Genomic DNA, 23,380 nt, shown 5'->3' on the forward strand with positions numbered 1-23,380 from the left:
TAAATATTTGTGTCTAAAAATTACATATAATTGGTTGACATTGTTTTTTTAATAACTTTTTAATAAACAACGAGCGCCGGCTAAATCCTTCTGAGGGTTACTCAGGAGGGTGACCTCTATAATATATGTCAAGCCCAAGGTTATTGGAGGTGGGTGTGTTAATCTAAATAATTACCCATAAAAAATCAATAGAAAAAATATATCTTTTTACTTTATAAGTGATATTCGATAATCGCTTCGAATCGCTGCGAACTTGAATATCCGCATGCAAGAAATGAATACTTTTTACTCCGTACAAACGTTCATTAATATAATACGAGATAATAATGATGGTCCAGAGATCAAGGGAACTAATACTATGGTGTAGACCTGTCTCTTTTATGATTTTTCATTTAAGTTAGAGTCCTACGATGGGTTAACATTAATACATTTATTCTTATATTAATTAATCGTAATTACACTACTATTTTTAATTATGTTATAATGTACAGGTTACGCAAAGTGTCATATTAAGTTAAGGGATTCAAGAGGGCTCGGCAAACGTAGTACGAAGTTGGTGCGAATTGGCGGTTCTCTCTTGCTCCTCCTTTTCCCTTTCTCCCTTGCAGAGTTCATAACACTCACTGCCGCTTACAAATAATACTGAATCTACTCAAAGTATTTTCAGCCGCACCCAAAGAGAGACTTCCTTACATCGTGCGCAAGATTCTTGGCTCCTGCCGGTATTCGCTTTAACGTCGAATTAGCGAGATGTTAACAGCAGTGTCACGCGCGTATATCTGGCAACCAATTTTCCTCGTAAGATAAGATTATCAACGAGTCGCGAATCATCCGTTGCTGTTAACTCCTAAAGGAATCTTTTTCGCAACGATTTCATAGAATTCTGATTCTGAATCAATTTCATGTTTTAGAAAGATTTCCATCATTCTTCGTGCGATATGAAACATTTTGATTTCGCTGTCCATAAATAATCAATTTACAAATAAAAGATCCGTTTAAGAGTTAGCGATCGATATTGTGCAAGTCCGGCGAAATCGTTATCGGCGATCGCGTATAAAACAGTCTTGGCGAACTGAAGACTCGTTGCTCGTCGACAAACGCGCGCTCTCTTTGGGGATCAACAACAGTCTTTTACAAAGGTACGACCTTCTCGTTCCGATGTACCGGGGTATCGTACACGGGCACGCACTTGTAATATTGCGGCGGATACGACGCATATGACGCCTCCGAGGGTGACAGACGGCCGCGGAATCGGTTGCGCACGATGTGGATTATCAGTAGCAGACACAGTAGCGCAAGTACGACGATTAACGTAATCGGTACTGTGCCCCAGCCCCGGCTCGTCATCTGATTAATCATGTCGTTCTCCTTGATCGTCTGGAACAGACGCGATAATATTAATCCTTAGAGATTGCTTTCTTTCAATTTCAACAACTCGAAGGGTTCACAAATATTTCCCCGATATAGTTGCAAAGCAAAAGTTACATTTAACGAATGTGTATAATTAACATCGTATAACGTGCTGTTAAATATCAAGGGAATAGGATATAAAACTCACTGTAATCGGACATATGGGGCAACAAGTGCCTAGTTTCGGTGGTAGCGGATTACTGCAGGCCACCGAGCAGATAGTTTCTTTACAATTAAGTCGCCCACCAGACTCGCACGTGCACGTGGTGCAGCTGTTCGGATGCCAAATCGATCCCTCCGGATGCGTCTCGTTCAAATGGTCCATGCACGAAGCCCGACAGCGGCATAACTGCAAGGGGAAATCCATTTATTTCATTTTTCTTCAAATTCATTCGTTCCCCTTGTAAAAATACAAGGGAATTGGAGCGTCGCACTTACCGGGCAGCCGCGCTTGTTCGTCTTGTAACCGAAGCTGCACCTCTTCCTGCAGCCGAGGAGCGGCGGACAGCCGGCGGTGGGTGGCTTGCACTCGCAAAAGGTGCAATCGTTCTCGTCCATGACGAGCTCGCAGTGCAGATCGCACTTGACCTCGGGGCAGATTCTTTTATCATTCGCGGTGTCCAGGGCGGTGACGTTTGGTGGCGAATAACGCGGTGGCGTCTGGCAGGCGCACACCGGGCAGCCGTCCTCGTCCTTGACGAGGTCGCAGTTCAGTCCGCAGTGCGGCAGCTCCGGGCAAACTTTGTAATCTTCCGGTACATCCGGTACATCCGGCGCGAGGTCGACCTCCTGGAGAAGACGAGAGTCGTCAGTACGCGAGATAGAAGCAGCGTTGTTGAGAGGAAACCGCCGGAATTCCTCTTATTCGCCAAGTTCGTCTCGCGCGTGATGACTCCGAGAAGAAAGCTTCTCTAGCTGCGGGTACGTTGCGAAGATAAGGAAAACTATGTCTCTATCTTAGCTGGGTCACGACTGAAAATCCGTGTGGCGGACGGTTGTTGCAGTCGGTCACATTTAGCTAAGGTTGATAGAGAACGTTTCGTGGTGGACGAGGAGATACCGCGTAGGAGATTGCATTGTCATTGTAGATCGTCAGCTAACCCAGAGCAGTTGTTGTTTGTCATATCGTACTCTAGACTGTATGGTTTTCGTGTGTGCATTATATCTCGAGTATTACATGTCAAATGTAATACTCACAAATGTAGATTTATCAAAGAAAAATGTCGATTAAATATAAAACGTTGAATAGGTTTAACGCAATTCTTGGTAGCGCAATTGTCTTCAATTTCTGGTACACCTCTAACGATAAGTGACAACTGATGCCAGTTTTAAATCTGTCGAAAATTGTCCGTATTCTTACCAAATCGTCGGCGCACTCGCAGATCGGGCAGTTATCCTTATCCGTTCGGAAGCCGTGGTAGCATTTCATCTTGCAGTCGTTCAGGGACATCTTACAAGACTCGTCAGGGCGGTGATCGAAAGTGCGATTCGTTAGCTGTGGGCAATGAGGGCAGCATTCGCCCGGATCAGGTGGTATCGCGTTCTCGCAGGACTTGCACATGGTCGTTTGGCAGGACGCGATTCCGTCCTCGTTGCAGATGCAAGTGATACATTCGTTCTGTTTCCATTCCTCACCGAATTTCCTCGAGACGCCCTCGTGAATACAGTTTTGCGGTTTCTCCTCGACCTTTGCCCAGAAGATCGGATCTGGAAAGTTGTACATTGATGCTTTACTCTTTAAAAGTCAATCAGTGGATTATCACTGAAAGGATTTCTGTTACTGAGACAAAAAATATTCTTGACGCATTTCTACTTCTTACAACCTCATTTAGTATAAAAATAAGACAATATCAAAATAAAATCGATAATTCTTATTCTCCTCTATCGAAAAAAGATTGACTTACTAGATTGAGACAAGAGTAACTTATATAAATGTAAGTTTATACATTCTTGCGTTTAGCATAAATTTTTCCTCTTAACCCACGACATTCGACAAAAGACTATCATTTTATTCTAGATTTGAGAATTTTTCATTTAAGATTAAAATATACCTTTCTGTATAATAAATATGATTGGGCGCTATATCGATCCTATTTTATGATTCATTCAAGTATAATAGCATTGGATCCGGAAAATTTTTCTCTGGGTGCGGAGGTGCTGCATTGTTATCTGAGAAAGTATACTACTGAAAAGCAGTGGTATACTTATAACTGTGAATCAGTGAGTATTCACTGTTTTCAGTGATAATCCACTGATTAACTTTTAGAGAGTACATTTACATACGTTAATAATACATTTTCTTTCTGAAAATGACGAAATTAAGGGAATAGCAGTTGAGAAAATGTTTCACGGCAAAGTCTCGCAGGAAAGGAAAGAGTTGTAATTTATACAGATTTAATCTACATACAGTCTATCGGAGAAAAACCAAGTCAGGAAACTCGAGAGATATCTTATCACATGTTCACGTGTCATTTAAATATCGGAGGAAGAAAAATATTTAAGAAGATTTTTTGGACAGAACTGTATTAAGCCGCTGCAACATCGTTCCCTCGCGCTGAGATTTTGGTGATGTGCTAAAAAAAATGGGGCGATATTTCCCGAAAACAGTTTATAAATAACTGACGATGCCGTCGGGAAGCCAGGAAGCGTCGCTAACCCAAATATGGTAGTTTTGCGAGCAAACGAGGGAAACTTGGGCGAGTGCCTCGGTGTTGCCGGAGTTTGCGAGCTTTCGCATAAAATTGTTGCGACGGATTTTTCAACGTTGCAAAGGCAATCCGCGTTTTTAACAAATCCTTCAATCTCGGCGAAGAATCGCCGCGTTATTAGCGAGGCAACCGGTTAATTATGCATACGAGATTACGGGCGCGTATAATCGTCGGCCGCGCGTTTACGCGCTCGTCTTCGACGATCAAGTCATTATTCGGCGATTTAGCAGCGGCGACAAGCCCTCATCCGGTAATCGTCAAAGCGCCGGAAATTGCGGAATCTTGTAAAGATTTGCAATCTCGCTTAATATTCATAGCGCGCCCTTAACGCGCCCGCACAAAGCCGTCTTACGCCTCTCGTCGCCGTTAATAACTCGCGAAAATCTAATTATCCGCGACATTATTTCGTTACACGGACGATCGGGGAGGCTGGTATCGTCGGCATCAAGGCTGTCGAGCGTTCTCGATGTAAAACACCGCGATTAGCTTCCCGCGATGACTTGGCTGTTGACGCGAGCGTCGTATTTCGCTCAGAGCGCTTTTATTTATGCCCTCCTCACCCTCTTTACACAACCGAGTGCCTGTACGTGAAATTTACATGCCCAAGTACGCTCCAGCTGGATGGTGGAGCCTCGGGTGCTGATCTTTTCTGCACGAGACAATTCTGTACGCCGGTTGGTTTTAAGTCGCCACTTAAGTCGGCGCTGATAAGAGATGAATTTGTCGTCGCGCCGATAATGGTATGCGCATTACAATCAGGCGAGCGCATTGTTCCAGCCTGTAAAAAGTGGAATTTTCTCGCAACTTAACGGCGTGTAAATACAAGCTCTAAGTGGTGCTTACGCGATCACCGCCCATGCACGCCGACCGGGAGATCCTCGATCATTATCTCGCTACGTCAGGCGTCGATTTTGGCGCGCGTACGTCTACTCTCTGCACCCTGGCGAGAGAAGCATGTGGGTCAGGCGGTGGATGCGGGTGTATTACGTTTTATCCCCGGCCGTCTCATTTACGAGCGTTCATTCATAACGTCCCCCGAACTTTAAAGCGGCGCGTTGCCGTGAAAAATCGGCTCGGTAACGCAAAGAGGTAAAAACAATTTTCGCGAGCCTCCGCTGACGCTGCGAGCGGCCCATTATTTCCTTGTCGCGACACACACACACGTAGACGTACGTTTGCGTTGAAAGGGGAAAAATTTGCACGAATTTTTTTCATCGGATCGGCCGGCTGGCTGGTCCCTCGCCGGTTCACATATAGCTTACACCGCCGGAAAAAGCTAAATTCGTGAGCTTTTGTAAGAAATATGAAAGGGCGGGTGTTCCCTTTATGTGCCCGAAGATCTTTTTTTATTCCGTTTCATTATTCTGGATGTTTCATTACTCTTTGTAATCTGCACTGCGGCGAGGGGACGATATCGACGGCTGAAATTGAGGGCAATAATAAAAGCGCTTTTGTAGAAAATATTAAAGATATAATCTCTCGTAGCGGAGAGAATGGGTGTTCGGGGAGAGCGAGAAAGAAAGAAAGATGTGCTAAATGAAGAATTATAAGATCTACGCGAGCTGCGAAACGATTATCCGATCCAATATCGTAAAGATATAGGAAGAAATTACGCTTGAATTAATGCACCGTCGGACAGATTGAACGGAAGGTGAAGTAATTGCACATCGAGAGAAAGGCGCGACGAATCAATTGTAAATATCGTTAACGGCTGCGATTAGGGCGCGAAATCGTCGGAGAAGTAATTATTTTTGTAATTAACATGATAAAATGTAATTAGCATGTAGAGTACACTTTTGCAGCGAAAGCCGGAGTGAGAGAACATCTATCTGTATAATTTAATCCGATTGTATCGCTATTTACCTCGGCGCGGTATCAGGGTTTACGTCAATATTTATTATCGCGTGTACTTTTCGACGAAAGCGTATTAATTAAACGAGGCATCAACTATGTACGCGTGACCGATAATGCGGACTATGGGCTAATGAATATTGTTAACAAGGTAGAACGCTGTTTAACTGTCGCGTAACTGTTTAAACACCGTCCTGTGCGTTGCAGAACTGGAATGAATTTATCGTATGATGTAAAATGGTATTTAATTGCCGAGAATCTGCGATCCGTCGAAAGAGACCCGCGATATCCGGAACCTATTTAATCGATCGAAATTTATTCAAACGTGTAATTTAAATATTACACGCATTTCATTTCATTTTTTTCGTCGTGACGCAATCGAATAATTTGTCCCGCTTGCATAAGCTGCTTAAATTCAGCATTTATTGAGTGTAATATCGGGACGGTGCGTTGCCGGATCACTTCCAAACGCGAAAATGAAGTATAGTCGAGCACAATAAATCGATATCATTAAGAGAGCCAAGAAGAATAATCTCTTGTCCGCGATAATAATGTTTCTAGTCTAATGATTTGTAGCTGACCGTAGCGTGCTCGTGGTAGAAATGTTATTAAATTTTAAAACAGGCACGGAGCACTATTAAATTTTAACAGAAAGAGAGAGAGAGAGGGCGATTTTGCGAGATAAGAATGACTTCATTAAAATTCAACAGGTAGATCGAAAGTTCCGCAGCAAGAGAGCGGCGACGGTGTAACTTTAAACGTCGTAACTTAAAAACCGCCGCTCGCTGAAATATCGCATTTGAGCATTATCTCTGCTTACAATCTGCGCGACTAGCATTTATAATGCCGGTAGATTCTAGAATGAATTTCAAAAAATGGTAGCGTTGGTATTTAGGAGGCTATTTAATTTCCACGTAGTTTTATTAAAAGAAAAGAAAATTATGTAGAAAGTATGAGATAGTCTATTTTCTTATACGCGGCAGCCATAATTGGAAGCAGTAGGTATCGTCGAATTAAAAGATACACTTCCCAAGTCGGTGAAAAGTTCTGAGAAACTCCTTGGTGGATTCCAAGCGATGAAAGAGAAAGAGAGAACCTCCTCTATTTTGTCGCAATGATCTCTTCGCCCTTTCAGAATCTCATTATGTATATTCCCGTCACATACTTAACGTACATACGGACTCGATTTCCCTCTGCCCTTCCTCTCTCTCTCTCTCTCGGTAATGGAATGCCGCGCGTCCACAGGAAATGCGTTGATTACGATTGAGGAAGTCCTTCGTGCCGATATCTGAAGTACATTGAGGCTACAAGCCAGCGAACGAGCTCGCCTCGTCAGATTGCAATTCGAGCATCCGAGGGAAAGAGAAAGAGGACAGAGACAGAGAGAGAGAGGGTCGGGAGAGAGAAAAGCAGATCCCCGAGATATCGACCCGATATACGGTGTATTCCGTTGCTATCGCTTGACAGGAGCCAGCCTCGATTACGACCTTTCGTAATTACCTGAGGGTCTGCAGTCGTGAAGGGGGCAACAGCTACCGGGTGTCTCGGGCTTAGCTGCCCGCACCTCGACCGGCCGTTGACCAGATCGGCACTTGGGCGGCGGACACGTCGGGACGCACTTGCAGATGCCATCGTCCGTCAGGACGCTGTCCTCGGGACAGAACGACTCGGCCCGCTGATGGCGATGATCTGCAAAACCGGTGTGATCGGACGCCATTAACTCGTGTCACCGACTCGTTAAGCGAGAAAGATGTATTCTATTTCTATGCCTCTCTCGCTTCTTAATTACCGCATGGTAATTAAACGGTACTTGTTAATTTTGAGCAGGGAGAAGGGAATTTTTAACTTTGCGAACGTTCCAGTTAAAATGTTGATAGCAAATGGAGAGACCTTCATTTCCAAGATTTAATTTTATTTTGAGTAAATGTTACAAGTGCTTTCTTTTATAAAGCGCTCCGTGTCGGCTGTTTAGAGTCAACATTATCATCGACCTGACGTTTTTCAAACTGTGCGGTTTAATCAAAGGAAAAGCGCGATATTTACACCGTCGTATCATTTTCCCGGTTCCGCAACAGTTCCGATCTTGCGCGCGCCCGGCCATTCGTTACACTCGGTAAACATTATTTTCCGCCGCGAACACGGCCCCTTTTATGGATTCTGTTACCTGAGGGAACGCAGTTGTAGCGCGAGCAGCAGTTACCGGGGGTCCCGGAAAATGATCCCCTCACCAGCACCGCCTGCTGACCCGGTCGGCACTTGTGGGGTGGACAATCCGCACATTTGCAACCTCCGCCATTCTCGTTCGGCGCGCTATCCTGCGGGCAGCCGTCGACACTGTGCGCGGCTCCTTGAAACAGAAAAATCGCCAGCGAGATTAACGTCAGGAGCAGAATTCCCGGGGACGGTCGGCGATATGTCCGACGAAGGACGGCGCCGTTAAACCGCTCCACGTCGAAAGATATCTCCGTCCCGGGTGTCGGATTCTCCTCCAACCCCCGGGATTCTTCTCCAAGCGCTTGAAATTGCGCCAGGCTATTCAGTGTACTTTATTATCAATGGTACTTTGCACCAATTTGCTGTCGCGCGGAGTGCCCGAAAATTATGGCCATTACTTTCGTATATGCCTCGACCGATGTGGAGAAAATTTATCGATGGCAGAATTCATGATTCTCTAACACGATCTGCATGGAAAGATTGTTATCTTAATTATTTTGAATTTTTATTCAATCACACGTGTAATATATTCATTGAACGAGATAGACAGTCCCGAGAAAATATGTATGTTATTAGCACAAGCTTGTTCGCAAACGATATCGATTCGATTTCTATTCATTATTCAGTTCGTTAATTGAGCTTCGAGTTAACGATAGGCGTCCTCCTTCCTCGTCCAAAATAGCATAATGACTCTAGTAATTTCCTGAAAATAAATTTTGCACGCCGAATGAATATTTTAAACCCCTTTCCATTAATAAACCGACAGCAAATGCTCTGTAATTATGTTGATATATGTGACGGGCGAACGTGTGCGCGTCTTTGTGAAAAAGATGTCGGCCCTTCTATGTGGGTCGCTGCGCACCAGTGTCACGAGTTATACGATGTGTACCAGTGCCATTAATATAAATTCCCAAATGAGTAAGGAAAAGAGATATATCCTTGTCAGAGACGCGGTGAGGATCGATTATTTTATTCAGCGGATTATTCCGACCGAAGATATACGCATTATTGTCCCGTGTGTTTGCGGAGGTCCCGTCGTGCCGGGGAACGGGAAAAATAGCGAGCTTGATGGATGCCAAACCGGAAATCTCGGAGGTACGCGATGCGCCGAGAGAATGAGAAGATGGCGCACCGGTAAATTCTCTTTCTGGCGGCTTTATAACGGAAATGGATTATTTTCTAACGATTCTATCGCGCAGCCGCGTCTCTACTTGTTTCTCGAATGAAAATAGACATCCGAGCGATGCAAAAATCCCGAAGACATCTCAAGTTAGATATTCAGAGACCGCCGTATTTAATTACGAGATGGCTGTAAATTCTCGGAACTCTATCACACCACGCAAATGTTCGTAACGTGAGTCATCGTTGTCTCATACATACTAAATGTGTTTGTTTGCATATAGAGATAATTTCCTGCAGATTACATTCGTGTGGTTCCAGATTGATCTTGAAGGCTCGGTGAATTGCGTTGTCGGTGAAATGGTCACAATTCCAATTCTCGCGTCGTTCTCTTGTTGACGAATGTATTTTAATTATTCGTTAATATGTAATTTATATCATTGTCGTCGCGCTACAAAAGAATTCTGAAATCGACCTAAACACCTTCCACGTTACATTGTAGGAATATTTGAGAAGAGTAAGATTTTATTATTGATTTTACCCGAGATACCGCGAGCGACATTCTGCTGAACAAAAACATTGCGAGTATGCATAACTGTGAGCGACATCGGAGTCTCTTAAAGTTACGTGATATCGCAACGAAAAACCAGATGTGGAAGAAATACGGAGAGAAAAGAAGAAGTTTAAACTTGTCCTTTGTATGGATTCGGGTAAGGCGAAGTTCGTACATGTACACGCGGAAGATACTTTCCCGCTGTAGCTGTTAAGGAAAGCGGAATATTCGATACCCAGAAATTTTTAAAATCATCCTTTAAACGCGAAACTGCAGGAAAAATCCCGCGAGACAAACGTGAATCTTTCAAAGACATCAAAAATTCAGTCACATAAAACATGGCGAGGAAAATCATCGTGCGAAATATTTTTACAGAGGAAAAGGTCGGATGAAAACAATCGCGGAGAATGAAAAGGAACTGCTCTTACAATTAAAAGTTTTCTCTCTGAAATTTAAGAAAGCGGATTCTCTTAAAACTTGGTTTGCGTAGCCTAATGGACCTTAATCCTGCCTGTGAAAGTTTTATATCGAACGTCGCGCTTATACTTTCGGATAGTCTGTAAAATATACATCACAGGGCACGACGACAAGGCTTTCACCTTTGTGAGAGTCGCTGTTTCAGTGACACTTAATAACATCGGAGCGGCCCTTACTAACGTTCATCGCGCAGAAGTCGCGTCAAAATCGGCGATTGCGGTCGATTCTTGTATCCGTTGGATGAGTCTGCACATCCTCTGGAACGCGCAATCCGCTCTGCGCTCGGCGAGAGATCGATGACTTAACAGCGAGAACGCCGTGTGCATGATGCACTCACGGTGCATTTCGTGTCACGACCAGTCTGTCGTCCGTTCGTTCTTTGCGTTTCGGCTGCTGACGTGACAGAAACGAGAAGATACGATCTTCTCCTTCTCGTCCGGTGCCGGTTGCACGCAGCCTCTTTGTGTTCGGCTTTCGCAATTTCGCGCCGGAGATTTCCGAGCCGGATAAGTCCCGTTCTCGTTACCGCCGCCAGCGAGAAACGGCGGGGAAGAAACGAATAAAACGCGCCTTTCGGTTTTCGACTGCTTTTGGCGTGACTGAAGGGTACATTGGTCAAAGGTTACGCTGCGGCGAGTCCTTTAGCCGAAAGGGCTACGGAGGCCTCTCGCTCTTCATCTCTCTCTCTCTCTCTCTCTCTCACAGTGAAAATCTCCGTCCCTCTCGACGATCAGAGAACGATAGCCATTGGATTTTGTTGCATCTGTTAAAGTCATCGGTTTAACAGTCGAAGAGTTGCTTTCAAATCTTTTTGATAAGAAGCATCTTAATAAATTTTTTTTTATAAATTTCTGTTTTTCAAGCTTTCCGTTTTTTTTGCTGTCGCTTTACGGCTGTTTCTGAATTCAGATGAAATTGAAACTTATCGCAGAGTTATTGTAACCAACTTTCGCTATCAAGAACTTTCAACATACGAACGAAATATATTAGAGTTTACGTACTTAAGTCGCAAGGAGAAAATTTTTCCTGAAAGAAAATATGTGGAAACTTAAAGTCAGAGCGAGTTAAATCTGTTTGATTAATTTTAGTCTTTCTCCTTAAAAAAATACGCTTTATTTGTAACATTGATCGAATAATAACAAGGTGTTACAATAAATAACACTGATCGAATAAACGATCAATTAATCTACTTTAAATATTATAAGAGACATAAATACTAATGCAATTTAAATTCAATACTTTTTTTGTAGTTTACTATCTAAAAGTCAATCAGTGGATTATCACTGAAAATCGCAGTGGTATAACTTTAAATAAGTGACTATTTACTATTTTCTGTGATAATTCACTAATTGACTTTTAGAGAGCAGCGTGTACCGTAATTAACCACTTGTCATTATTAGTCATAAGACGGATCACAGATCGAGATATGCTAAAGTATCAAGTTTAGTTAAAGGTTCCTCGAGGTTTAATACAGAAAGCTGTGGTTTATATTCCCCGATCGGGATCGGCTCGTAAACTTTGGGAAAATACGAAATTTCGAACGCTCGTAAGAACGAACTCATTGTTCAGGGGAGATTCGGAGGGATCGAGCCACGCGATAGGATGAGTGCTTCCCTTTCTGTCCTTACGTCCCGCCATACTCCCCTATTTTTCGAGGATCCTTGCCCACGGGATCGATCAACGTGTTCTTATCTGCACCCTTCCGTACTTTAGGCGTTCGTCCTTAGGTAGGTAGTGGCCTAAGGCACGCGTAAATCGGCACGAATCGCGCCGTAAAGATATCAGGGTTGGAGACTGGGAAGTAACCGGCGAAATTAACTTTAAAGGGCAAAAAGATAAGGTGTGGAAGAAAGGATGGGCGAAAATTAGCTCTCGTTTCGGAGAGGCGGTTTGGCGGTAAACGAAGTAACATCGATGCGGTGGAATCGCGATTCGAGCTGCGATACGATCGACGTGCCAGCTGATTTATCTCAGCGACGTGTGCACGCGACTGTGTATGGTATACTTGGTGAAACGACGGAGGTGAATGAGGAGAGGAAAGTGGGTAATTTCCTGCGAAAAATAACATCGCGCGGTGCTCACGAAACGGGCAGGCGCCACGAGGAGAAGGAAGTCCTGATTGCTGCCCCCCCGTTGCTCCTTCGACAGTGACGAATGACTGATGAAGGTTCGTTTTGTATTAATAATCGCGCACTCGCACTCCGGACACAATTTTCCTCCAGGAAGCGTATTTTCGATTGAGTATACGTTATCGTCGGGTGTTATCGAGCGTGCGCGAAATAAACGAAGGTTCACTTGAAAAGCGAAAGATGGACCGCGATTACGAAAATTGCATACAGAATACTTTCTTCAATCAATATCGCGGAGTCATTCTTTTTTCAAATCATGGTACAAAAGCCAATGAAGTAAACGAGCGACAAAGGTTCAAGTTGTAATAATTAAATAATTATAATTAAGAACGAAAGTACATGAAATTAAAATAAAACGCAACGTACGTTTCGACATACACTGTCGTCTCATCAGTATAAAATACTTATAAAACCATAAACGAATTACATAAATTAAAAGAAACACAAGTAAAAATATAAGATGGACTTGTGATGCACGTTGATTAAAAATGTGAGCTCGAAGCAGATGGTCCGAGAGCGATGGGGTCAGAAATTCAAATTAAGTCCGAGAAGTCAGAAATGAAAAAATTCTTTTAATCTCAAGTGTGTTAGCACTTATATCGCGTGTAATAGGGTGAATAGGTTGGTCCATTATACGAAAAGGCGAAGAGTCAATTGAGCAAAAATTATAAATCTAGCAAAAAAGAATATGAAATAAGTCATAGATAGAGTGAAGTTAACTATTAAAATTCTGTTTTCAACAAAACTACTACAGCGAAATATTTCAATGATGTATCTATAGCCTGCAAATAAGGTGACATCACATTTGACTAGACGTATGTAGAAAATGCATCGAAGAATGTGTACCATGATCGATGACAGACCGTAGGCTATATTTTTATGCAGCCCATGTACAATGCATCGGTACGCGCTGTTATTCGGGAAGGTGGAAAAACATACCACTCGGCGTAGAATAATTGCATCGTCGAAAACAATGCCGACGGAAGATATGGAGCTCGATCTCATTGGGCCATTTGGCAAAATCGCGTGGCTGGTATGCAATGGACGGCTTGCTTGCGCTAACAATAAGTTCATTCGGTATGCAAGAGTTAGCGGCTGAGTCCAGGCTAGGAGCAAGTTAATGCAATATCCTCGGTGCGAAACGCCTGCTCGCTGTCGGCTCTCTCGCGCGTTTTACGTCACGGTGGCCTTATCCCGACACGCTTTTCCGGGTTGGCGTATTCGGGCACCATCCGCACGGATGCTTCTTTTCTCTTTTGCCACGGCGTCGTACCGTCGGCGCAATACTAATCGTTGTATTAATTTGGCACTTCCACGCCCGGCAGTCGTACCCGTTTATTTGTTCCATTCAATCGTATTCTCGTTTCTCGTTACGCGCCCCGATGTATTTCCTCCTTCGTTATCGCCTCACCCCCGTAATTTATATTTCTGTTATTATTGGAAAAGTTTCTACCCGGAGCTCGATGAAAATTTATTTCCGAGAGAGCTTCGGCTCTCTCTCCCTCTCTATCTCCCTCTTTCGTTCTCGTCATCTTTTTTCTATTTCTCATTCTCGCCATCGATTTCCTCGTTCGCGAAACTTCTGTATTGCAAACTGTGCATCATTGTCGTATTAATCTCGAGACTGATTCGCCCAGCATAACGCCAACCTTACTGACAGCCGTGACACTGTCACAGTATTCTCATTAGACTGACAACGTAGCAATGCTTTCAGAAATATCGACACTCAGAGGCGCTTATGTAAGAATGACGTTACAAAAGAAACTAGCTAAGACAAAAACTTCTGTTTAATAATTCATGGTTTATCCCGACAAGAATCGCATGAATGTATTTTCATATTTTGCGCGACGGGAATAAGAGACAACTTGTCGGCAGCGGTTGTGACTTTTTCGTAAGCGATGTGCCAAAGCTTGGAATAAGTACGCAATAAAAATACAAGCTCGTGCCTCTTGGTTGCCATCAATGTCTCGTATTTATCCCGCGTGCTAGCTCTTTATATCTTATCCCGACTCTTCTACCTGTCGTAGTCTTTATGCCGAAGCTGACGCAAAAACAAACGACACGAACCGTACTCGAGCTGCGCGAGACGGCGAAAGAATTGGCGAAGAGACGAAAAACTGAAGTACGTTTGCGCTCGGCGTCTCGGTCCTTGGTCCACCTCTTTGTCTTTTCGCCCGCTTCCCTTCCGCTTTTGCTACTGCTGTTGTTGGCAACGGCCGACGACGACTACCGCAACAGCCTGCTACAGCCGCAACCAGTTAACACGTTAACGTCGGACCCATTCTCTCGGGCTCCGCACCAAGATGCACACTCGAGTTACTAATTTACGTCCGACGTGACAGCGCACCCTTTGCCTTGTTGGTAACCCTCGCCCTTCGCCAACGACGTCAAAGTAAACGGCTTCGGTGCACGCCAGGTAAACGCCGCGCACACACGCAACACACACGTATGTACATCCCCCTCTCCCGCGAAAAGATTCTCAACTATAATAGTCCCGGCTTTCCTCCACGCGACTTATCTTACCAATGTGGATACGACAACCACAGATATAGATGTCCCAAATATCACTATTTATTGGGGTTGTGCCAATCCTAATTAGACATGTGGTAACCATATCGGTTTCTCCGTGTACGTGTAGTTGATGTGTTCCAAGTCTTTTTATAAATTCTTAATTATTTCAATTATTTAATCACAATCCACAAGAGTAACAAGCGCATAAAGTATGGGTGGTTTTGACAAGTTCTCGACAATACGTCTGCTTTGAAGGAAAACGGTGATTTGAGGTCGCCTAAGTGTACAGGTGAGCGAACTAGAAACTGGGTAATGCAGAGTAGTTACTGCGATCTTGAATAGGGGAATGTGCAACCCAAATGTCCAACTACCTTCGAGAATGCTTTGAAGTGGTTACCTTGGATGTCGGGTTATTATTCAAAGGGCACCAATTCGGCAACCACAAAATCTTCTGTCAGCTTGGCTTGCGCCGCGGAATCTATTGCGCGATAAATTACATTCCTAATTAAAAAATTAATCTCTTTACGTTAACTTTTTGTGTCACAATATAATAATCATTTACCATCGACTCTTCTTTCATTTTATATAATTTAAAACAGTTTATATATTCAGCGTTTACAGAAGTAATTTATCTCCAAAGTAACTTTTTCTTCTTTTGTAAACGCGCAAAGCATCGGGTTCATCATTTGTGCGATTCATACGAACAAGCAAGTCAAGTATCGAACAGCGCACTTGAGATGATCCTTCTCGTCTCGTAACTCTGCTGTTCCCTCGACTGCATTCGACCACCTCTGACATTTGGAAAGTATAAATTCGTTAGCCTACATCATCCACTTCGAATCCTGTTTCTGCTGCAGCGGGTTAACTGCACATTGACCTTGCACGCCATGTCTGACGTCAGCCAGTGCGATCGTTATCCGATGAAGTTATCAATCGATTCAGGGCCCCCCGAGGTAGACCGACGACCCGACTTGCTAGTCGACCCGATTATTGTTTTCGGACGGTACACACGATCTTCCGCAAGCACAGTGACATAGATAGGTCTCGTCGTAGTACGCAATAGAATCAGGCGATGGGTGGCGGGACTGATTGAATAGAGAGGTGGATGTTAGTACAGAAGAGATTAACAAACATACGTTCGCGCACGCACGAGCGCACGCATGTGAACAAACAACACAGACGAGTGCAGTCGAAGGCGGCACTCCACGTAAATGAAAGGAGAAAAGCGCAATATACATCCCGTCACGTGTACGTATATGCTTCTCCATCTAGATTCTCTCCTCTATATTCTCGTACACACTCCGACGGCATTTTCTGGCATAATGAATCTATTTGTCGTCGTCCAGTAATCGCTCTAGATGAATTGGCCAGATTATTCGCGAAACGAAGCGTGTCCGTTGGAACGAGTTTTTTTTTATACAACAAATGATGAAATCATTTTCTGCATACGTGTACAGTAATTGCGATCGTCAATTTGAAATCTACAATTGGTTTTACAAAAGAAATAATGTATAATGTAGGATAAAAATATAGATGAAGCTGTTACATTGTTATTTTATGCAATTTGCAATGCAACAATTCTGTCTTGTTATATTTTAAAATAAATTAGCTCTATCTAATTAATTAAAAGTATTATTGTTCACAAGTTTCTCGGAAATGTTCCCGATACGGAAAAACGTTAGATTCGTGGAATTGACCCAGATACATGGTAAAGCCAGCGTATTCGTCGTAGTTAATTAAACATCGCGCTTGAGAAGTTAAAAATATCGCGGGAATTACAATCTCTTATTTTGCAGAAGTAAAAATTTATCATTGCCTCGGCCATGATTCGCTCGCAACGCCGATTCCATAACAGATAAACTTTTTACGCAAACTTTTTGAGGAGCGACTTTTTCAATGGTTTCTCCCTTCAACATTTTTGCGCATTACCAATTATTTACGACTGAGTTGCAACGATCGTTATAACTTTCCTAATTGCTCGAGTATTTATGGTAATACGAGCGATAATCAAAAATCCATCCATATAATATATTTCTAGATTGAATTCATTATCTCAAATCTAACTCGATAGTCGAGAAAGATTTAAAATAGAAAATACACCGGGATATTTGTTCACTTGGTAAATCAATATTAAGAGCAACAAGTGCCTTCTTCACATGAATATGTTACTTTATTTTAAGAAGATTTCTACTGGCATATAATTTAAAAAAATGGATTTTTATTAATAGATTAAATTTTGTATCTATAATAGAATTCGGTTTTTTACCGGGGAAGAAGAGAAGTACACGAGGAACATCAACAAAGTACTAAGTTCGAGAAGAAAATGTGTAGTAAATACGTCAAAAGTTTCTCCCGTATTTATGAAAGAGCGAACATTTTCATCTCGTAACTTCGCGTATCTGGTTTAAATGTTAAACGTTTCACGGGGCTCGTCGGCATCGCGCGGAAAATAAGGGGGCGCATCAACCTTTCAACCTCGAATTAAAAAAGTACTACGCCTGAAAGCCGTCCTAAGTCAAAAGTCGCGATTTAAGGCAGCAGTCTTTCAAGATTCGCTTCATCTTGAGCACGAGACTTGCGATTCGCGATTCAACAACTTTCGCGTTGCTCCTGCGCGAAATAAATTGATAACAGCGTAGCGTTACCTAAAATTATGTGACTCTTTCGCACATGTTTTTTACCAACTTTGTAATCCGATTTGCAAAACCAAGTCAAACGCGTTTTAATCGTGTTTCCAAACAGCACGATTTCATTCCCGAGTGCTTATCCGCAAGCAAGATTTCGTTATGTCGCCGACTCATCTAACGGCTCGAAATCGGCCGCGTCTTTGACTACTTTTCCGGGAACGAGCAAAATGAATCGGGAAAAGCGAGAGAACTCTTTAACGCGAAGCTTTTCGAATTTACTTTCATCCGATTTAACGGTCGGTGGTCTCCTCCCCAAGGAAAATAGAACTGGTATAGAGATACGCGTGATTTGAAGTTTCTCGAGGGAAACTATTAGTGCAGAGTGAAAAGATCGACTGCATTACGTTGTAAATTTAGAGCGACGGAAATGTCCAGTTTAATGTGTTTACGATAAGTTATGAAAGAACATAATGTAACTTTAACGAGCCGAGAGACTCGCAGATATTATATATGGATGCAATTATTTCTTTATTACACGTTCCATTAGATACATTCATATAATTTCATACCTACATTAAACTAGTATATAGTAATGGTTTTATAATTAATTCATCTTTTACACGACAACTACAGAAAGTGTTGCAATACGCGCGCGCGTTGGGAGAACACAATATTTTCGAAACAATACTATTTATTTAAAGTGATTAAACATTTGCGCTTGATTGGGATTTGCGCTAAACGCAATTTGTCATCGCCTTGTCTGCGATGCGATGAATGAGGCGCGATCCCGCAAAATCGAAAAAAAAAGTAGTCTACGCTCTTTCTCGCAACGTGAGATTGATGAGAGAACACCTCTATTAAGCTTCGTGCCGTCTTCTTCCCCTTCAGTTGTTCAAATAGACAGAAAATGCCTAGAACCTATCGATCGCAATGTCGCTTCGACTTCCGATTAAACCCATCGGCTGAGATTAAAGGTAAATTAAACGATCGCAAAGTACACATATTTACGGCTCTAGTTTTAATTAATCTGTTACTTCCGCAACGATATTCTCATAGGATCGATGAAAAATTAAAATCAAAAAGTAAAGAGAACTAATTTTATCATCATAATTTTATTGGCATACTTAATTTGGAAGTTGAAAAAAGTGTAGGACAGAGGTTGCAAGTTGACCATGTAAAACTGCTTAATTTCGTTTCGTCATTTCAACGTACTTTTTCCCACCTCTTTTTCTAGAACTGTATCTTCCTTCCGCTCAAAGTCGCCGGACTCCGTAACTCATTTATCGTAATTCATTTGTCAACCTGGAAACTCCCCGAGATTTCTCCCGACACGGTATCGAACAAATGGGCGTAGAAAAAAGGAAACTGTAATACAGACGGCAAACAGATAACGTAAAAGTGAATAAAGCGGAAGGACATTGACTAAAATAGAGGATTATGACTTCTCTAAGAGTTCATTTGTAAGGATTGCTTAATTAAAGAGTTGCCGCAACAGTATTTCCGTAGGAGTCGATATTGTAATTAAAATAGCGATAATTTGATGATATCATAATGACATTTCCAAACGTAATTTTACACATCGTGTTCAACAAAGGTGGAGCGCAAGAAAAGTCTCATTGGAAATAACTACGTTGAGAGGCTGCAAGGCTGATTAATCTTCGTTTCATCTCTTCTATCGGCATTTCGAGGCGTTAACAAGGCGGTAACTCATTTACAGATTCCTTTGAGAAAACAAGTTACGAGACAGAGTCATATCGAGATGCGAGCGGTAGCGGAAAGCATGAATGCAAAAGAAGGCGATGCAACGCTCCGCGAACGGCGAGAACCGGCGCCGTCATTAATTCTTTCCGCCCTTTTGTCTGTTCCCTGGGTCGCATCACGGTCGCTCTTCCGCGATGTCGGCCAACGGTGTGCACTTGCAGTCGCGCGGATGTTATGCACGCGAGAGCACGCGGACGAAACGCACCCGTCGTGCCCGTTTTCTTTCTACGAAACGGCTCTTTCTGTTTTCCGCCCCGTTTTCAGCATCGCAGCCCACGTCTACATCTACATTTCAACAAGTGGTGCGGAAAACGGACGATGCGCCGAGGCTTTCTCGTTAGCGAGAAGAGAAAATGAACAGAGGCGCAGATAGACGCGTTGCGTCAACGTCGAAGGCTTCCTCACAATTACGTGAAAGCGTTTCACGCGATGATAAAGCGAAAAGATGCGCCGCTGCTGCTGCTGCTGCTGCTGCTGCTGCCGCCGCCGTTGTTGCTGCTGAAGCTTCGCAGCACGTTAGCAACTTGCGTCAACGCGCATTTCATTATTGAATTGGTGGAAATCCAGACGAAAGGATATACGTGAGACAGGGATTGCGATTTGATATATCGCCCGCGGTGAAGAAATTTTCATCGGTTTATGTCAAAGAAATAGTTCGAAAAACGGGAATTTAATTAAAATGAAAAGCATCTTTTATTTTTCGAAGAGGATAAGCTCTTGAAACGTACAAAAGCCGGAGATAGCTTTTAAATAATAACTGATAGCGGAAAATAATTTTCATATCTCTAACAACGTTGTTAATTTAAAATCGAGGCGAATCGCGCGCAATCTATATGACTCGCTAAATTATTCTTATCTCAATATCCTGTCACTCCTGTATGAAAAACAAAATTCATCAAGTTTCCAGAAGAATGATAATATTAAATGTTAATCGACACACATCGACATCCTTTCTCTGGGTGGGATTTGATTGTTCAAAGCTTATTCCGTCAGAGTAATTCGAATATAAAATGAATGCGAAAGTCGGCGATGCGTAAATATCGGAAACAGCGTTTCCCGGACGGTAACATCGATAATTCGATTCGTTTTCGTTAAAAGCGCGCAGCTTAAAAAGCGGCGGCGACGTTAATTCGCAGCGAACGCCTATCAGGCGTATTCAAGCGTGGCGCGCATTGAAAATCCGACAAAACTTTCGGCAAATTGAATCCAGTCTAATGAAGTGCTGCAGCTGCATCGAGGTACGCGCGCGCCAAGTGCCACGTTGTCGCGTACCTCGTAAATATTGCCGTTAAAAAGGACGGACGCGCCCGGCCCGGTGCGGCGCGCGTGCGACACGGAGAACGAAATATGCCGGGAAATCATTAGCCTAATTGGAATTGGATACACGCGTGAAATGGACCTAATGACTGCGATTTCATTCGATTTTCTGCCGTCGAGCTCGCCCGACGCGCAACGCGGCAAATCGCCGCGCCGAGAGCGTATTACCGCGGCGCGCGTAATATCAATAATGTTAGAGCGTTGACAATTATTCCGCGAGAGATACGTCACAATGCACCGGCGTATGATAAATTGACGTAGCGAAACATTATGACGTTGTTGTTTTCAGCCGTTTTCGCGCCCTGGTATGTACGAGAGAAAGAGAGGCGCACTCTTACAGAAAATATTTCATATCGCGACGCGAAGCGTTGCTCTCGTTGAAGCAATTTAATTAATGCGCAATGTATCACGATGTACAGCACTTGGGGTGTTTACAGGATGCATCTTTTAATTTGCGTTATATGTGTATCACGAACGCCTTATCGGACTGCATCGCTAGCGAAGGTAATCCTTTCGGACGTAGCGAGAATCACGTGATAGGGATTAACTTAATTAACTAATTCCTGGAAAACGGCGCGTGTTCCTGACGTAAACTTGAAGCTGAATGTGGACTAGATCCCAGATGTATTGCAGCGAGTTCAGGTGCGGCTTAGCGTTTCACGCTCGTCGCTCACGTATCACAGGCATTACTCGCAGCAACGCTTATGTAGCATACTTAAACAGCGCCCCGGCGCGATGCTGACGCACACGGGATCTAATATGAAAAATGCTCGCGTGGAAGTAAGACGTGTGACCCGCGACCTTTGCACGCGAGTTACATCGATAGAGCCACTTTTAATCAAAAGAAACCAATTCTTAAACCTGTAATTGTGTCATTTCCTACTTTATTCAATAAAATTACAGGTGCACGTTTAAGAATTGCTTTCTTTTCATTAAAAGTCGGCTCTAAGATAAGCGAGAAGAATTTCGTGTGTGGGCCTCGATAGCTCAGTTGGAAGAGCACTCGTTCGGCAAGCGGAAGGTCTAGTCCTAGCCCGAAAATTAAATGGCGCGTCTTAGTACCTATTTGGACCAAAGACATGGCGGAATACCACGTGATCGGGTGATCGCAAAGATCAAAGGGGGCCGACAGAGAGTGGACCTACCAGTTGTACTATGGTTGGACCACAAAAATGACGGATGCGCAGGAGAGATCGATGCAAAACCCAGCAAATGACAGAGTGTGGGCCTACTAGTTGTACTATGATTGTACCTTGCGAGGTGCGTAATGAATCCTGATTCGCGCCGCAGATATATCGTATCGCGGCTCGCAATCGCGACCTCGAAAGCTTCTTCTCGCGAGCGTACAAGTACACGTAACCGCGTGCGTTGTATACACCTAATCAGCATAATGTGCGGGATCACAAGTGCAAATGAAAACGCGCGCATACGTGCTAACTGCAAATTAACGCGCGTCATATTTATTCATATTCGCGAGTACATACGTCGCGGATTGATTCAACGAGACTGCACGCGGAAACAGAGAGTATGCTGTCTTCTCGCATGTCGTTTCTGGTACCGCGCTACGTGCCGGGAAGCATTCCGGAACGACGAGCGAACGTCGCACGCCGCTAACGAGCGCATTCGCGAATCGTGTCAGCCGCCGGTGCGGCGGAGTCGCGGGACGTCGCGTCAAGAAGCCGCGTCGAGCGATGTTGTTAATGTCCGCCGTTGTCGGCGGGGTTTGGCTCGGTCCCGGGCTGGATTTACGGCGCATCAAAGTTTCGCAATTTTCTGGACCGCCGGTGCTCGCGTTCCACGCGACGCTCCCGCGAGCCGTGCAGTCGTTTCTTTCCGCGCGAACTTTCCGCGACACCGCGCCGCGCCGGCTGCGGAGAGTTTCGCGAGTGCTGCTCGTCCAGGGCAAAGCGGGACACTCGCTCGATACCCTCTTATGACTCCTGATCCGCGGATCTGCTCACGTGAAACATCTCCCTCCAACTAGGCAGTCGAGGCAAAAGTTGCCACGGCGTGATCAAAAAGTTTCGCGTGCGCATTTTAAAATCGCATCACGAAGTCCGCTGGATTTGCATAATGAGACACGCATTAACGGACACGATGGACCTCCCTCCGTTCAAGTTTGCATGTTTTACCTCTATCGTGCGCTTTAACTTTTATCGTGCGCGGGGGTTGTAATCGCACGACCTCTGTGATCACGCGAGCTGAATTAATCTCTGCTACATCAATGACAATTATAATAATTGATCATTTCAGTAATATATTTTGAAAGGCGAACGTGTACGAATAAAGTGGGTTTGAGAGTCGGGATAAACCGTCTTACAAATTTCAGTTCCGTATGTATTTTCCATTTCATTTCTCAAATAATTTCTTCCTTCGTCTCTTTTATACTTATTTTTCAATTGCGAGCTATTATGTTACGGTTCGTAATATAAGAATGAGAAAGCACGATCCGAAAAGCCATTATTACCGAAGCATTCGTTTATTCCTGTGAAATGCCTGCGATATTCCGCAAAGCAGGAGACGGGCTGCGTTTAATATGTGCCGTGCACGGTTAACGGAAATCGATTCCGCGATTTCGAAGAAATCTGCCTTTATCAGAGATGGCGAATACTTCTTTCCTTCCTTCCTCGCGCGTAGAACTAGCTCGATTACATTATGCGGCAACACACGCGCGAGAGGAGAATTCAATAACTACGACACGCT

General features: G+C 43.7%; 1 protein-coding gene across 9 annotated transcripts in view; it reads right to left on the minus strand.

Moving 5' to 3' along the window:
- Positions 1-381: 381 nt before the first annotated feature.
- The window catches only part of LOC105561998 (cysteine-rich motor neuron 1 protein-like), a 273,339-nt gene continuing 250,340 nt past the window's right edge, over positions 382-23,380 (minus strand). For all 9 annotated transcript variants that reach the window (XM_012012459.1, XM_012012458.1, XM_012012457.1 and 6 more), the window contains 6 exons: positions 8,134-8,316; positions 7,470-7,658; positions 2,771-3,117; positions 1,849-2,199; positions 1,559-1,759; positions 382-1,377 (listed from right to left, as the gene is read on the minus strand). In XM_012012459.1, the coding sequence (XP_011867849.1) occupies positions 1,132-1,377; positions 1,559-1,759; positions 1,849-2,199; positions 2,771-3,117; positions 7,470-7,658; positions 8,134-8,316 (1,517 nt within the window). In that variant the 3' untranslated portion in view covers positions 382-1,131. The remainder of the gene's footprint in view (positions 1,378-1,558; positions 1,760-1,848; positions 2,200-2,770; positions 3,118-7,469; positions 7,659-8,133; positions 8,317-23,380) is intronic.

The sequence above is a fragment of the Vollenhovia emeryi genome, unplaced genomic scaffold (assembly GCF_000949405.1).
Source record: "Vollenhovia emeryi isolate VEMERY1.0 unplaced genomic scaffold, V.emery_V1.0 DF939197.1, whole genome shotgun sequence".
NCBI lineage: Eukaryota > Metazoa > Arthropoda > Insecta > Hymenoptera > Formicidae > Vollenhovia > Vollenhovia emeryi.